The sequence below is a fragment of the Schistocerca serialis genome, chromosome 8 (genome assembly GCF_023864345.2).
Source record: "Schistocerca serialis cubense isolate TAMUIC-IGC-003099 chromosome 8, iqSchSeri2.2, whole genome shotgun sequence".
NCBI lineage: Eukaryota > Metazoa > Arthropoda > Insecta > Orthoptera > Acrididae > Schistocerca > Schistocerca serialis.
In genome coordinates, this window is record NC_064645.1 from 427,786,461 (window position 1) to 427,804,851 (window position 18,391).

Below are 18,391 nucleotides of genomic sequence, written 5' to 3' on the forward strand. Positions count from 1 at the left end.
GTAGTTCTGTTGTTTATATCTGTTTTTCTTGTTCGTAGTTCCAGGACGCTCCGATTCGTCCTCAAAGCATATTGGTGTGGGCTTCCCAGAATCCAAAGGCCCACTGACACCACCAAAGGCGGAGGTGCATCTGATACCACCTGTGGTAGTAACTTCCGTGAGTTTGTCCTCCGTGCTTTAGTTGAAGACTGTCTTGGGAGACCAGAGGTTTGATCCTCTGATCAGGTTGCTACAGAGGTTGTGACCTCCGGTAGTTTTATTTAGTATTTCCTCCCGTAGACTGGTTACCTTTCCAGGCTGAGGAGACCAATCTTCCCACAGTGGTTCTTCCGCCCTCCTTGCCGTTGAGATGATGCCAATCATCTTCGTCCGCCTGCGAAGCCGTTGACCAGTTTTCGCCTGTAGCCTAGGCAGGGGCCTTACAGGGAGCTACCAGCCGGGGCAGTTGGACCCTGCTTTTTTTTAGGAGGTTGTTACTCCTTCCACTCTTACTTCCTCTACTCTTGCACTTAGAGGCCTCGGGTCTGCGGCCGGTATAGCGGAGTTTGTACCTTTTATATATATAAAATCTGCTTTTTTTGTCCTTTTGTAGAACTTTCAAAAATGTACTAGTAATAAAACTGAATTTGTGTGATATAACATGTAAAATCACACAATGTAGGACCTGCTGCATAACAACAGTCAGCAGATCTTTGCTTGAGAAATAAATAAATAAATACCCCATTTTGACACTTGAAACAAAAATATCTACTGCACAGGCTGCGACATGGTAGCAGATTAAAAAAGGAAGTAGATTGAATTTCTTTTATTTCCGTCATTTTTGGTCCTTGGACTACCCGTTTCGGTCAGCAATGACCATCTTCAGATTTTAAGACATGTTATAAAACAGATCTGAAGATCTACCGAAACCGGTAGTCTAAGGACAAAACGTTTTGTGATAATTTTCGGAATTAGAAGAAATTCATTTTAATATCTGCTCCAACTCAGGTGTTGGTCTCAAACTACGCCTATCCCAATAGTTCTACTACACTGTGAAAGCAGAAAAGGAAAGAAGGGAAAGGGAAAACAGAATGAAGAGAAAAAAAGTTCTTTTTTCCTCCGACTTGTGCAGTGAAGTCCATGAAAGCGCAAGTAGCCCTGGAGAAATAATGCACGTTTTGGGGATCTTAGTATCAAAAAATCAGAAATAGTGCATCATATCAACTACTCATTGCCGGTCGCAGATATTATACCAAAGGAATTTGGAAAAGTACTGCCTGACCATCGGATTACGGACAGTGACGCAACGATAATACTTTTCTCACCAGTAACAAAAGAATATCGAACTGCAATGGCACAGAACCGATTCACAGTGTGAGTCTTCGTCTGCCGTTGCTACACGTCATCTGGAAACAACATCGTTTGCGTTGTTTTTCGATCAGGAGCAGCGAATGTGAGGAATCCCAGAATTCGCTGGATCAAGTGCCAGACTTCTACTGCTGGACCACAAACGAAGCGATGTTCGTCCGTCTTCGGGACGTCGCACGTGGCGCAAAAGGAGGCGTCAGGGAGGTGAATTTGGTGGAGGCGGGAACAGATCGGTTGTTTCTAGAATGAAATATTACCTTGCAGAGGACTGTGCGGTGATATAAAACTTCCTGTATACCGGACCGAAACTCGAACTCGAGACCTTTGCATTTCGCAGGTAAGTGCTGTACCATATGGGCGGACTGAGCTACCCAAGCACGACTCACGATTCCTCCCCACAGCTTTGTTTCCACTAGTGCATCGTCTGCTACCTTTTGAACTTCACAGAAGCTCTCCTGCGAAATTTGCAGGAGTAGAACTCTGGAAAGAAAGGAGAGTGCGGATGTATGGCCTAGCCACAGCCCGGACGATGTTTCTAGAATGAAATTTCCAGTCTGTAGCGGAGTGAGCACTGATATGAAACTTCCCAGCAGGTTAAAACTGTGTGCAGGGCCAAGAGTCGAACTCGGAACCTTTACCTTTGTGGGGAAATGCTCTGGAAGGTAGGAGACGAGATACTGGTGGAAGTAAAGCTGTGAGGAGCGTTCGTGAGTCGTGCTTGAATAGCTCAGTTGGTAGAACACTTGCCCGCGAAAGGCAAAGGTCCTGATTTCGAGTCTCGGGCCAGCACGCAGTTTTAATCTGCCAGGAAGTTTCATATCAGCGCACACTCCGCTGCAAAGTTTTCATTGGACGTTTAGTTTTCCTACTCATCCACTTTAGCTTACACTTTTCCTCATTCATTTCTCGATGTGCTTAAAATGCACGCCGGCCGGAGTGGCCAGGTGGTTCTAGGCGCTACAGTCTGGAACCACGCGACCGCTACGGTCGCAGGTTCGAATCCTGCCTCAGGCATGGATGTGTGTGATGTCCTTAGGTTAATTAGGTTTAAGTAGTTCTAACTCTAGGGGACTGCTGACCTCAGATGTTAAGTGCCATTACGCTTAGTGCCATTTGAACCATTTGAACAAAAATGCGGAAACGCCGCGAGAAATCCATGCTTGAACATAAGTGCAGATGCCAGTCAAACCTGCAGGATGCGTTGTTGAATTTGACCACGAATGGCTCCTGTGCAGTGTCCTCTGTATGTTACAAGTGCCAGTCGTAGTCAGAATAACGTTCTGTGTGGTTATGAGTGCATTTTGTCGGAGATAAATGAATTCGAACGTAGACAAATAGTTGCTGCTGGTATGGTTGATGCATCCATCAGCAAAGTGTATGTGTTTGTTGAGTGTTCGTGACAAACGGTCAGTGTGGAGCATTGTGGCGAAAAATAAGAGGACTACACTTGCAAAAGTCACTGTAAAACTGAATGTCGCAGTCGCGATCCCTGGCTGCACCGAAACAACACGGATCGAGTTCCATATGCAAAGAATTGTAGGGCGAGCTTCAATTCCAAAACCACCGCTCGCTGACGCAAACGCCCGTAACAGGAAAACGTGACGCCGAAATCATAAACCCTAGACTATGGAGCAATGGAAGAAAGTCAATCGGTCCATTGAGACTTGTTTCAGACTATTTCTAACCTCTGCTGAATTTTTGTCCCAAGAGTGAAACATGGCAGGGGTTCGGTGAAGATTTGGGCAGTCATGTCGTGGTATTGCATGGGTCCTATGGTTACTCTGCAAGGTAGCATTACTGCCAAGGGTAATGTGACCAGTTTGCTTGATCAGGCCTATCCCACGGTACAGTGTCTGTTCCCCAATTGGGAAGCTGTGTGGCAAGACGACAGGTCACGTGTTCACACAGCTCGTACCGTCCAGGACTGGTTTTATGACTACGACGATGAATTGTCGCATCTCCCCTGGCCCCTACATTCACCAGTTCTGGATGTTATTTAGCCTTTGTGGACTACTTTGGAGAGAAAGGTGCGTGCTCAGTGTTCACCTCCACCATCGCGACTTGAACTTGCCAATGTTTTGCAGGAAAAATTGCATAAAACTCCTTTGAAAACCATACAGTAGCGGTATTTATCCATTTATAGGCCACTGGAAGCTGTTTTCAAGGCCAGTTGCATTTCTACACCATGTTACACATAGTAATGCGTTGTGTCTTCAGTGCTTCCATATTTTTGTCCATCCCCTGTATTTCTCTGGTTTCCGTGTACTACTTGGCGTATATGGACCTAATAAATAATTAATTGGTTTCTGGATCCTGCTGAAACGTGGTTGCTGTGGCGCGAACGACTTTCATAAATCGCATAATCGCGTACTTCAACAAATGCTTGTCACCTATAAATAGAATCTTTCGTATAAAATGCAAACTTTCGAGGCCGGAAACGTCACAATTAAAAAATATTTTGGGCTGTTACGCCGCGGTCGGACGGATTTCACACTAAACCCAACGTTTCGTCGCCATCTGCGAACATTTTCAAGTGAAATTATAAAGAATGTAGCAACTAGTAGCGGAAACATAATTTATTTATCTAGTTGCAAATAGATTTCGACTGATATCGGTCATCATCGGTGCTAAAACAAATAAAAGAGACAGGGCTTAAATAACAACTGCTATAACAAATGAAAAAATTGACAATAAAACATACCATAGTTACATCAATTACAACGTATACAGATGTCTGAAATTAAAATTCAAGTCATAGCATACCATTTTTCTAAACGATACATGCCATAAGTAGAAGTACTGTCCTTGGCAGATTTCTGTCATGAAGTGACACATCACAGGTCAACACTACAACAAGACAACATGAGGTGGCGCCACGCTGCAGTAAGCACCCTCTATGTAAAATACAAAAGTAATGTAAAATACAAGCAATAAGGAATACATCACATTACAAAGAAATTATACAGTGACGGTAATTGATAATACCAATTTAAATAATTACAACAAGTGAAAATATCTGACCTTTATTTGTCAGATGATAATAACAAAGTAAATATACACGTTAAAACTACGAACGTCAAAATTGTAAGAAGAGATAAACTCGCTAAAAAAATGATTCCATCCACACAAATTTAGGAAATGAAACTTATTTGTCATAATTACGAAACCGAATACTGGTATCAATGGCCATCTGCCGTTCTACGTACGAACTACAAGTGCATCACAATTTTTTGTAATAAAATATTAAAAATATTTGTTTTAACTTCTTTTTTGTTTTTTTCAACTAATTTCCATGTCTGCATTCAGAATTTTTTAGATGTCGGAGATATTAACCAGGATATTGAAATATCTTTAAGGACTGCAGTCACAAAACAAGCCCAAAAACAAACAAATGCAATTGGAAGAAAATCAAAGTACTCTGAAATTATAAGTGCCACAAAAGTAAACCTTGCAAAAATAAGTAAATAAGCAAATAGCAAATAAGGTGATTTCCATGGATGGATACATGTAAGTTGATCTAGTGATAGATGTGAAATTACTGGTTAGTTAACAAATTCCTTTAATGAATCATATTGACTATTTTGTTTCTATTCCTTTATTTAGTCTACTTTGAAAAACTTGTAGAAGATACAAACTAGGTGAAATTAGTTCAGACTAGGACGTACCAGCTCATCCTGAAGCATGGAAATTCTTAGGATAAACTGATTAAACCTAGGCTAAAATTTTTTATCCTATCGGTAAGAGCATAAACGAGATTGACCTAGGCGAAACTAGTTCATGCTAAAATCGAGTTTGCCCGGTAAAAAGTATATCAACGATGTAACCAGAACTTGGCTACATACAAGAAAGCATTTTAAAATTAACAATGTGGATGTCAGGACACTACTTTTTGCTGACGACCAAGTAATTATTAGAATGAAAATGGTTAACAAGAAGCCGTCTTTAATTTAAATAAAATAGCCGGAAAATAAATCTGAATGTCTCCATCACAAAAACAACGTCGATCGTATCTTTAAGACACCAGCCTATCCGAGTTAAGATCGGAATTGACAAGCACATGATAGAGAAAGTTAATACATTTAAGTATTTAGGGTGCAGTAAACAATGAAATACAAAATGTTAGAGCTATTTCACTATTTCTCTGCAACATTATGCAGAACATTGGGAAGAAAGTCCACGGACACACTCTACTAAAGTTCTACAAAGTTGTGGCTGTACCTGCTCTGCTCTATAGATGCGAAATGAGATGAACGGAGAATAGAAGCATGTGAAATGAATTACCTTAGACACGTAGCTGGATGTACTTCGATAAATAAAAAGAGAACATCCGAGATGAACTGAATTTGCGAAACATAATTAACACAAAAAAAACGATATCAGTTGGGATGGTAAGAACATATAGACTGTATGTCAGATGCAAGAATCACTAAAACCATAAAAAATATAAACAAGAAGCAAAATATCTTTAGGAAGACCAATGAAGAGATTGCTTGACCAAGTTTTAAGGGCACGGAACGAACCAAAAGGTCCAACCCTTGATGTAGATACAGATGTTTGTAGTTCCACTCGCATGAATGCTTAAATGTTGCACACTGTTCACATGAGTATAAGCCTAATCTGAAAGAAACACATGAGACTGCCTACCCTTTGTTAAAGCGGTTGCGACTAAACGACTGCCTGATAGACACTGGGCAAGACCCCATATCAAAAGAAAAAACGTCAAGGAATGCTCAGAAACTTAATGAATGTGAATAAACGAAAGCTCACTGTGATATGAAGTCGTTGTGCTTTAAATGTGCTGAAGGCGCCACTTAATTAAATTTACCTAAGTTCTAATCACTGACTTCACTCGAAAGATTATAGCAAATGGTGGTCCAATATAACGCTAACTATGACAGTCGTGAAAAAGGACGGACAAATTATTTTAGTTACAATATGTCTGACGCTCTGAATTTACTATTCAAGACACATACAGAGCTGACCCATCCTCTAAGCCAGGGGCGAAAAACGAGTGTCGAAAATTGCGGGCAGCCACGTAGCGGGCACTCTGAGTTTCCTTGAGAGAGTGGAGAGGTCGCTTTTACCACAACAACAGACGTCTCCAAGCACTACATGATGAAAAATGTCAGTTTCACCAAACGCGCAAGATGATTTTTTGGGGGTTTGCGACCTCGTTCTTAACGGGTTTGCCATTTCCGGTTAGCTGAGACATTCTTTTCTCTTCTCTCACACATAGGCACCCTTTTTCGTCACCTGTAGCAATGTTCCAAAGTAATGGGTCAGCAAAGATGTCGCTGAGGTTTTGTTGGTGTCGCTTGACACATGAATTCCGCTTGTACTAAATTTTTGCTTCTTACCCAGTGAATGCAAATGGTGTACGATGTTTGCGTAACCGCATTCCGTAATTGGTGCCAATTCCCGCTTTGTTTGTCGAGGATTATTGTGAACCAACAGATTTAGCGGTTTTCACAAAAAAGTGTAGTCTTCCAAGGAGTGGCTCACTAAACTAGTCGCATTTTCCTCGTCGGAAACCACAGAACCCATTTCTGGGCCGTCCTCTCAGCGAAAGCTTCGCCTCCCGTAAAAATTTTTCTCGTGGTTTCTGCAGCACTGGATCCTCGATTAAACTCGCAGCGGAGAATGTGTCGGAAGTGTTCACTTTTCTTTAATTGGCACTCCATACTGAGCAGGCTTGAAATTGGCCACAACAGACTGTTGACAGCACATATGCTCCTTTTCGCAGCAATCAAATTCCAGACTGAAGAAAACAATTCGACAACGAAGAAAACGAAGGCTTTACAATGTAATGGTGCCAAACCAATTAAGCACTGTAAAAACTTAAGTACTGGCCTAATATTTTAATAGCTAAGTTAAACATCGATAATCTCTAGTCTTGCGGCATCTTGCTTAGTGTGCGGGATACAGCTGCGCCAACTCGTTTATTGGAAATGTGTCGAAAGTTGCGTCGCGATGCAAAGGACGAGTATCCAGCCTTCAGTGAAAACTGGAAAGACGGGTTATAAGAACATAAGAAGAAGGGACTTACAGGGATTCCCTGCATGCAATGTGAGATATTAAAATTCCGGAGGGGGTTATATTGCAGCTGCCGGTGTGCGAGCGTGTAGGAGGCGTGCGCAATTGCCAGCAGGGCTCCGGGTTCCAGGTTCCAGGCTCCAGGCTCCAGGCACCTGCCCGCGGCACAAAGGGCGTGTGCGGCACCGCCGCCGCCAGAGGCCGCCCCCGCGCCACCCCCGCAGCCGCCCCCGGCGACATCGATTTGCCGGCTTTGTGCCGCCCCTCTTTGTCCCCGAAACTCGCACCGCTCCTCTAGACGGCGGCGGGGGGTGGTAGGCTCCACCGCTACCTCTGAGCGGAACTGCTCTCTTCCGCGATTACTGCACACTCTCTCCACGTTGATCGTGAGGTGTGTGAACTTGCCGCCGAGTTAAGTAACTCGTTCCTCGCGGACTGACGCCACTGTTCCTCAACATAAATAGTAGGTAAATAACAGCACGTAAACCCTTATTTACTTGGCTGGCAACACAAACTGCAGTTGGTCTTTGACCTCACTAATCAGCCTCCCTCCTCTTCCGTCAATGCACACTACTGGCCATTAAAATTGCTACACCAAGAAGAAATGCAGACGATAAACGGGTATTCATTGGACAAATATATTATACTAGAACTGACATGTGATTACATAATCACGTAATTTGGGTGCATAGATCATGGGAAATCAGTACCCAGAACAACCACCTCTTGCCGTAATAACGGCCTTGATACGCCTGGGCATTGAGTCAAACAGAGCTTGGATGGCGTGTACAGGTACAGCTGCCCAAGCAGCTTCAACACGATACCACAGTTAAACAGGAGTAGTGATTGGCGTATTGTGCCGAGCCAGTTGTTCGGCCACCATTGACCAGACGTTTCATTTGGTGAGAGATCTGGAGAATGTGCTGGCCAGGGCAGCAGTAGAACATTTTCTGTATCCAGAAAGGCCCGTCCAGGACCTGCAACATGCGGTCGTGCATTATCCTGCTGAAATGTAGGGTTTCGCAGGGATCGAATCAAGGGTAGATCCACGGGTCGTATCACATCTGAAATGTAACGTCCACTGTTCAAAGTGCCGTCAATGCGAACAAGAGGTGACCGAGACGTGTAACCAATGTCACCCCATACCATCACGCTGCGTGATACGCCAGTATGGCGATGACGAATACACGCCTCCAATGTGCGTTCACCGTGATGTCGCCAAACACGGATCCGACCATCATGATGCTGTAAACAGAACCTGGATCCATCCGAAAAAATGACGTTTTGCCATTCGTACACCTAGGTTCGTCGTTGAGTACACCATCGCAGGCGCTCCTGTCTGTGTTGCAGCGTCAAGGGTAACCGCAGCCATGGTCTCCGAGCTGAGAGTACATGCTACTGCAAACGTCGTCGAACTGTTCGTGCAGATGGTTGTTGTCTTGCAATCGTCCCCATCTATTGACTCAGGGATCGAGACGTGGCTGCACGATCCGTTACAGCCATTCGGATAAGATGCCTGTCATCTCGACTGCTAGTGATACGAGGCCGTTGGGATCCAGCACGGCGTTCCGTATTACCCTCCTCAACCCACCGATTCCATATTCTGCCAGCAGTCATTGGATCTCGACCAACGCGAGCAGCAATGTCGCGATACGATAAACCGCAATCGCGATAGGCTACAATCCGACCTTTATCAAAGTCAGAAACGTGATGGTACGCATTTCTCCTCCTTACACGAGGCATCAAAACAACGTTTCACCAGGTAACGCCGGTCAACTGCTGTTTGTGTATGAGAAATTGGTTGGAAACTTTCCTCATGTCTGTACGTTGTAGGTGTCGCCACCGGCGCCAACCTTGTGTGAATGCTCTGAAAAGCTAATCATTTGCATATCACAGCATCTTCTTCCTGTCGGTTAAATTTCGCGTCTGTAGCACGTCACTTCGTGGTGTAGCAATTTTAATGGCCAGTAGTGTATTTTCCAGCTATATTTGTAGCCAAAAACGCTGGCGGTCGAGTTTGGGTTCGTTCTGCGAACCTACATCATGCATTCTCCGACAGCCAATGAGCGTTCAGTAATACTCTGCTGTGAATGTCGTACTCAAAGCGAGCATTAAACGTGATCGCAGCGAGTTATTTAGTAAAAATCTTTTTCCATTTGTTCCGAGTTATCATGACTGATGTTCTTGGGAAGCAACAAATTCCACAAGAGCAAGTGAGGCACATAATTTGCAGGAGATACGCTTACATCAAGGTGCGTGCGCGTACCGCAACTGTCGCTTGGCATCAGCAAGAACGTGGTCTCCATCCGTTTCTCGGTCTGCGCGAGCCTCCCTCGATAGTCCATCGGACTATAGTCCTGTGGTACTCATATCCCTTCTGATCATCAATTCACATCAGCCGTGGCTTCCCTTGTCTGTTGCCTCTAATGCCTTCTTCGGCCACCTGCATGGTGATCAGGCCTTCTCGATGTACCTGTACCACTTCAGGCTCCCCTTTTTAATCACAACCACAATGTCTAACGATTCGTACAACTCCTGCAATTCGAGGTTTTCGCTGGTCCAAGAATCTCTCAAGACAGCATTCTCAAATATGTGATATTTTCTTTCTATGTTCTGTTTTAGGGTATAGGTTTCTGCTCCATATGGGAAGACAGATTGTATTACTGCCCCGTAGGTCCTAATCTTCGTGAATCTCGACAAAAACAAGGACCTCAGCAGCTTATATTGCAGCCTGTTTTCTGCTTGTATTCTTGCTATTATTTCCCGATCCATCTCATTCCTCTCATTGATTACTACCCCAAGAAATCTGAATTATTTAAGCATTTTAAAGATTTCTACTATCCACATCTAAAAGACTGTCATCGTTCTCTCTGCTCACTAAGAGATATTCGGTCTGCTCCCACAGCCTCTTCCAATAACACTATGAAACAGAAAACTACATCACCCGCATATGCCAGGGATTTTATCCTTCTACTCAGCTGAATTCCTGACTGCAGGCTTCGTACTTTGCTCAGTGCTCTTTTCAGAAACAAGCAAACAGATGGCGTCTGGGAGGTGAGGGGGGGGGGGGGGGGGAGGGAGGCAGTGTCCTTGTCGCACTCCAGTCCTCTCCTCGACATTTTTCCATTCGGTTTGACTGTGCAACTTTTCTCTCAATATAATACGTCCGTTAATACAATATGGCAGGCGCTATTAAAGAGGTGGGAATTTCGCAGAGAAGCGTACAAAAGTACATAAAACTATTGTAAGATGGCTATAATTTCGCACCTTACAAACACTCATCTACACACTTTGCTGAGATGTACAACCATAATTAGGTATCATTTGATAGGTTGTACATAGTATATATAAATATTTAAAGAAGACGGACATAGTCACGTACAACTTGTAGATAGTAGTTAACGCTTACTGCATGAAAGCTGGTGGATTGTCTTTATTATCAAAACGGTGTAATGAATGATTGCCTGTACTAGCAGAGGTTGGAATGCCAGTGGAAATGAAACAGCAGGCCTAACTCAAGCCCTGGGTGGAAAATCCTGCACAGTTGTGTTGGTCTGCTTTAGACAGGAAGTAGCCCAAGACGGACGGTCGGGGCACCTGAGCGCTGAAGCACAATACAGCGGCGACCGGCCGGGTCTGTAGTGGTGCTGGAAGGATAACTGGATAATATTTTGGAAACTCTGAAAATATTCGACGCCACAGGGAGGAACAAGGGAGCGTTACTTCGGAAATCACGTAGTCTTGATTATTTCCGAGGATTTTTACTCTGAGAAGTGTACCATTGTATGAACTCCTAAATAACGGGATAGGTATTTCCTCGCAAACTTTCCGTGCTGGACGACAAAAGACTAAAATATGGTTGATTGGCGTTCGGAAGAATCTGTAGAGAGGGAGAATGTTCCGTGCTTACGAGAATATGATTCGCCTTCTGCAGTTACGAGGGAGGGGAGTCGAGATTTGCTGGGAAGCCAGCAGTGGAGAGAATGAGGTCTTCTGTTTTGAGTGCCCGCGTTTGACAGTGGCTTAGTATCAACTTTTGTTGGTACAGACGGACTTGCTGTCTTTGCTCTCAGGAGATTTTATAGTTAGATCGGTTAGGCACTGTAATGTTGCGAACTATACGATTCTGGACTTCACCTCCGGGCAGGGTTAAAAAAAGGTTCAAATGGCTCTGAGCAGTATGGGATTTAACATCTGTGGTCATCTGTCCCCTAGAACTTAGAACTACTTAAACCTAAGTAACCTAAGGACATCACACAACACCCAGCCATCACGAGGCAGAGAAAATCCCTGACCCCGCCGGAAATCGAACCCGGGAACCCGGGCGTGGGAAGCGAGAACGCTACCGCACGACCACGAGATGCGGGCTCCGGGCAGGGAGTCGCCGTTGAGTACGCAGCGTTCAGTGACTGAGAGCACTTCCTCTGTCTATATTCATGTAGAGACGTTATCTGAATTCCGTCCTTGTGGCTGGGAGCTCGCCTTTCTTGTCTGTAGAACACAGAGAGGAGAAGACAGCATTAGATCATAATAGTCAGAGGACCGCCTTCTGCCGTCCTAGTGTTTGAACGACTTTTTTATTTTGTGGCTAGAGTATTTCGATCGTCGCAGACGTGTACGAGAAGCATCACTCCGACGCATCGGACGCAGTTCATATGGTGATATTACTAATTTCTTGTGCTTATTAGGGCTATAAAGCTTAACAGCTGTGACCACGTAAGTTTTATTTCCTCTGAGGTTGCACACCACTGTAGATCATCATTAAAAGTATTGTCTTCTAGTCTTTGTTATGTAGATGTTGTCAGTCATCTCGCGTTATTTATAATAGATCGCATAGCAATAAAAAGGGGCAGATTTGAGCAATTGATCAGTAATATTAGTTAGGAAATTCATTTGTGTCTCTTTATGTCCATTGGACATTGATATATAAATATTTGTTATACATAAAAGGGGTTTTAATGTACAATATATGTGTAAGCAGAATCAACATTCATCTTTTTGTAGTTACTTGTTCCCTTAGTCATTCATTTATGTGATTTATATGTGAAAGAGGAACAAGGAGGAAATCATATCACCATTAAGAGATCCTAAGATCTGCTTCAGGGGGTAGTCAGACAGAGTCAAATGTTCAGTTTCGCATTCAGTATTTTCCGTTGCGCACATTCATTTTTACACCTGCCTGGAGTAGCAACTTGGACTATCAGAAAAACAATGGTAATCTGCCCCTTAAACGAAGACACCGGTCGCTTTGGAGCGCATCATTGCTTAGGACTGGTTCCAGAGGGTCATGTGGCCCTCTACCAAAGATGTGCGTCATATCAATGAAATGGAGTGTACGTGCCACTTTGTTGTACATAATCAGTTGGTTGTGTGGGTTGACGTGAAGACATAACAGAATGGCAGGAAGGAGCTACCATGTTTGGACATGCCTCGACCACTCCAAGAATGAAGTTTCATGATTTGTTGGAATATCAGCAAACATTGTCCACCTTGTCAACGACGAATAGGGTACCGCTCGCGGAAAACTAAGCCGACACAAAAACCGAGGACGTAGAAAGATCCGGACAGGCAGGGCATGGAGGCGATTGTCACACTTTGTCAAAGACAGCTGCCTTCAAATCTAACAGCAGTTGCTGCTGTCAGAGAATCTAGATCCATCTTGATCAGTTTCCTAGCGAACACTGCGAAGGGTGGACGTTTAAGGTCGAGTAGCTAACAAAAGGCCATTGCCCACAGTGGAACGTAAACCTGCCTGACTTCAACGGGCGTATTTTTGTTTGTTTTTTGTTTTTGTTTCTTCATCAGTTTTTTGACTGGTTTGATGCGGCCAACCACGAATTTCTCTCCTGTGCTAAACTCTTCATCTAAGAGCAGCACTCGCAAATTACGTCCTCATTTATTTGCTGGATATATTCCAATCCCTATCTTCCTCTACAATTTTTACCCTCTACAGCTCCCTCTAGTACCATGGAAGTCATTCCCTCATGTCTTAGCAGATGTCCTATCATCCTGTCCCTTCTCCTTATCAGTGTCTTCCACATATTCCTTTCCTCTCCGATTCTGCGTAGAACCTCCTCATTCCTTACCTTATCAGTCCACCTAATTTTCAACATTCGTCTGTAGCACCACATCTCAAATGCTTCGATTCTCTTCTGTTCCCGTTTTCCCAAAGTCCATGTTTCACTACCATACAATTCTGTACTACGGACGAATTTTCTAAGAAGTTTCTTCCTCAAATTAAGGCCTATGTTTGATACTAGTAGACTTCTTTTAATCAGGGATGCCCTTTTCCCATTGCTAGTATGCTTTTGATATCCTCTTTACTACGTCCGTCATTGGTTATTTTACTGCCTAGGTAGCAGAATTCCTCAACTTCACGTACTTCGTGACCAACAGTCCTGATATTAAGTTACTCTCTGTTCTCATTTCTGCTACTTCTCATTACTTTCGTCTTTCTTCGATTTAGACTCTATCCATATTCTGTACTCATTAGATTGTTCATTCCATTCACCAGATCATGTAATTCTTTTTCACTTTCGCTCAGTGTAGCAATGTCATCAGTGAATCATATCATTGATATCCTTTCACCTTGAATTTTAATTCCATTTCGAAACCTTTCTTTTATTTCCATCATTGCTTCTTCGATGTACAGTTTGAACAGTAGCGGTGAAAGACTACATACCTGTCTTACACCCTTTTTAATCCGAGCACTTCGTTCTTGACCGCCCACTCTTATTATTCTCTCTTGGCTCTTGTATATATTGTATATATAGAGCTTACCACTATTTTTCTCGGAATTTCCAACATCTTGCACCATTTCACATTGTCGATCGCTTTTTCCAGATCGCCAAATCCTATGAACATGTCTTGATTTTTCTTTAGTATTGCTTCCATTATAAACCGCAACGTCAGAGTTGCCACTCTCGTGCCTTTACCTTTTCTAAAGCCAAACTGATTGTCATCTAGCACATCCTCAATTTTCTTTTCCATTCTTCTGTGTATTATTCATGCGTGAGCTGTTAAACTGAGCGATAAGTGTCGCACTTGTCAGCGGTTTCAGAAATTCTGATGGAGTGTTATCTGTCCGTTCTGCCTTATTTGATCTTAAGTCCTCCAGCGGGCCTATCTTCACAGGAACTGGACAGCAGCTGATTGTAGTATTGTGGCACCTCAGTTTCAAATCGTTCAAGGCGTCAAGAGGGTACTATTAGACGTTTAACCCGCAATGCGTGTGTGGTGGGTGTAGATCAGGCCGGAGGTAGTCCCTGATGCTTCTGGTGAACATGAACGACGATGCTTACCTCGACATTCTCGGTCCATGTGTTACCCTTTTTCTATAGTTTCACGCTGAGTATTCACTGGAGGCTTTTGTTCAAGAAGACGACGACGCTGTTCACAGGGCTGCAAGTTTACGTCTCTGATTTGACGTACACTCCGGCCCCTATTGCTAATTGACCGACCCGCTGAATCTCCAGATTTTAATTCCACAGAAAATGTCTGTGACCTTTTGGAGCAGCGCGTGAATCGTAGCATGCAACGTATCCCACATTTTTTAGCTGTACGAGGTTTAATCATCAGTGGTTCAACTGGATATGGCATACCAGATAAATCTTGTAGGACTGTGGCGTTTCCTTCAGTCTGGCAGTGAGGTATTCAACTGAAAGTTTCTCAAAAGAATGATATTAAATATCAGTTCACAATATGAATGAAGTCACATAAATTAACTATCGTGACAAGGAGGCAAGCCACTTTGTTGATGGACAAAATTTCTTTTCTCACAGGAACTTCCGTAGTTATAACTGAAACTTTACCTTTTGTGGTCCATCATCTCATCCATTTTCTTATAATCGGGGCTGTATCAAGCCTGTGAATAGGCTGGTAGGCGTCATTTTTCGACAGAGGTAATCTATCAAACCCACAGAGCTCTCACGATAAAATGTTACTTACAACAAGGAAAATTATCAAATAAAATATCACTGGGACCTTCTAGCTTTCAATTGAAGAGCAGTTAACGAAAGAACACAAATGATGTTCGGTCGACCACCCCCGAATAATTTGCCTCCAACCTCTCCTATTTTGCTACTGTAACACATTCAAAACACAATACAAATCAGATATATCGTAAGGAGACAGGACGGGGGTTCTTATTAAATAACTGAACTCAACTATTTACAGTGAAAAAGATAATTATTAAGGCAGCAGAAGTTCACATTACAGGAATCCAAAATGGCAGTAATAAGACAAGTGAAGAAGTCCCTATCATTTTTTCCCTGGCGACATTACGTTACCATTCTCCTCAGAGCTTGAGGTTTCTCTAATCGTAATATTCATTGGGTTTACAAAACTGTTCGTTGGTTTATTGACAAACATATTTTTCAGATGTATTAAGGAGTACTTTCTTGTTTTTACAGTAATGTATCATTTAAAATTAGTTAAATAAGTGGAAAAATAAAAATTAGAAACGCTTTAGACTGTTCATTCCATTCAACAAGTTCACTAGTTTTTCTTTACTTTCAATGAGGATTGCAATGTAACCAGCAAATCTTATCATTGATATATTTTCACCTCGAATTTTATCCCACTCCTGAATATTTCTTTTACGTCCGTCATTGCGTTTTTGCTGTATAGATCGAAAAGTAGTGGTGAAAGACATCATCCCTGTCTTGCCCTTTTTAATTCGAGCACTTCGTTCATGGTCTTCCATTCTTAACGTTTCCTATTCATTTTTGTGCTGTTTGTACGAGTATATCACCCGACTTTCCATAAAGCTTACATCTTTTGAGAATTTCGAATACTTTGTGCCATTTTACGTTGTGGTAAATATTATGAATGTGTGTTGATTTAACTGAAGTTTTGCATCCGTTATTAAACGCAAACTGCTTCTCTCATGAATTTACCTTTCCTAAAGTCAAATTTATCATCATCTAACAGACCCTTACTTCTCTTTTCATTCATCTGTATATTATTCTCGTCACATCTTACAAGCATGTGATGTTAAGCTGATTGTGGGATAATTATCGCACTTATCTGTTCTTGCTATCTTCAGCATAGTGAGGATGATATTTTTCCGAAAGTCGGAGGATATGTCTCCAATCGCATAGGGTCTACAAACCAAATTGGATAGTCGTTTGGTTGGCATTTACGTAAAAGACTTCAGAAATTTCATAGCTATGCTATTATGCCTTCCACCTCATTGGGATACAAATTTGCCGAAGCTCTGGAAACGCTGACTCTAATACTGAACCCACTTTACCTTCGATATCAACTCCCATTTCTCCTTCTATCGGGTGATCAGATAGCTACTCTTCCTCGTGCAGACCTCTTTCCAGCTATCCGCTCTTTCGTCTGCGTTTAACATGGGAATTCTTCTCGAGGTCTTCATGTTAACCCCCTCACCTTCAGTTTCACAGAAAATTGTTTTAATTTTTCTACATGCTGAATCAGTTTTTCCAACGACCACTTTTTTTTTTTTATTAAAAACAATTCTTCACATTTCCTGCAGCCATTTCCTCCTAGCTTCCTGTTTACGTCAACCTAATTTACTGTGTCTACTGGGTGGTCTTGGGTTTAAAAAAATGTAAACTAAATATTACGATTAATTTTGTAAAGAACCGACAAGTTATGCCAAAGAAGAAGAGATAGAACTACAATCGACATGTAATTCCATGGACTTTTGCGCTACTATGCAAGAACTATCTTTCCGTTGTCATTCGTATATCTTATCTGCTTCGATTCGGACCGAAGGGGACGTTCTTGTGTAAAGCTCATCTTGCTGTACCAGATAATAATGTAAGTTGTACTTAAAACCAGAAAAATGTAATGGTTATTTTGTCAAAAGAATTTGTGTATTCAGTCAATCAATTTGTAATCTGATACCTGGATTCTTTCTTCGTTGATCTATTATGGACCATGGGACAACGGCTGGCATCTATTTCTTGATGCAATAATTTACCAACAGCCGTATGTATTGTAGAAATTTACACTCCTGGAAATTGAAATAAGAACACCGTGAATTCATTGTCCCAGGAAGGGGAAACTTTATTGACACATTCCTGGGGTCAGATACATCACATGATCACACTGACAGAACCACAGGCACATAGACACAGGCAACAGAGCATGCACAATGTCGGCACTAGTACAGTGTATATCCACCTTTCACAGCAATGCAGGCTGCTGTTCTCCCATGGAGACGATCGTAGAGATGCTGGATGTAGTCCTGTGGAACGGCTTGCCATGCCATTTCCACCTGGCGCCTCAGTTGGACCAGCGTTCGTGCTGGACGTGCAGACCGCGTGAGACGACGCTTCATCCAGTCCCAAACATGCTCAATGGGGGACAGATCCGGAGATCTTGCTGGCCAGGGTAGTTGACTTACACCTTCTAGAGCACGTTGGGTGGCACGGGATACATGCGGACGTGCATTGTCCTGTTGGAACAGCAAGTTCCCTTGCCGGTCTAGGAATGGTAGAACGATGGGTTCGATGACGGTTTGGATGTACCGTGCACTATTCAGTGTCCCCTCGACGATCACCAGTGGTGTACGGCCAGTGTAGGAGATCGCTCCCCACACCATGATGCCGGGTGTTGGCCCTGTGTGCCTCGGTCGTATGCAGTCCTGATTGTGGCGCTCACCTGCACGGCGCCAAACACGCATACGACCATCATTGACACCAAGGCAGAAGCGACTCTCATCGCTGAAGACGACACGTCTCCATTCGTCCCTCCATTCACGCCTGTCACGACACCACTGGAGGCGGGCTGCACGATGTTGGGGCGTGAGCGGAAGACGGCCTAACGGTGTGCGGGACCGTAGCCCAGCTTCATGGAGACGGTTGCGAATGGTCCTCGCCGATACCCCAGGAGCAACAGTGTCCCTAATTTGCTGGGAAGTGGCGGTGCGGTCCCCTACGGCAATGCGTGGGATCCTACGGTCTTGGCGTGCATCCGTGCGTCGCTGCGGTCCGGTCCCAGGTCGACGGGCACGTGCACCTTCCGCCGACCACTGGCG

The 18,391-nt window shown here is 43.4% G+C and overlaps 1 protein-coding gene across 1 annotated transcript in view; it reads left to right on the forward strand.

Annotated features, from left to right (window-relative positions):
* Window positions 1-4,209: 4,209 nt before the first annotated feature.
* Window positions 4,210-18,391, forward strand: part of LOC126417050 (atherin-like) — a 171,772-nt gene continuing 157,590 nt past the window's right edge. The window contains exons 1-2 of the mRNA XM_050084942.1: window positions 4,210-4,230; window positions 7,451-7,580. Coding sequence (XP_049940899.1) covers window positions 4,210-4,230; window positions 7,451-7,580 — 151 coding nt within the window. The remainder of the gene's footprint in view (window positions 4,231-7,450; window positions 7,581-18,391) is intronic.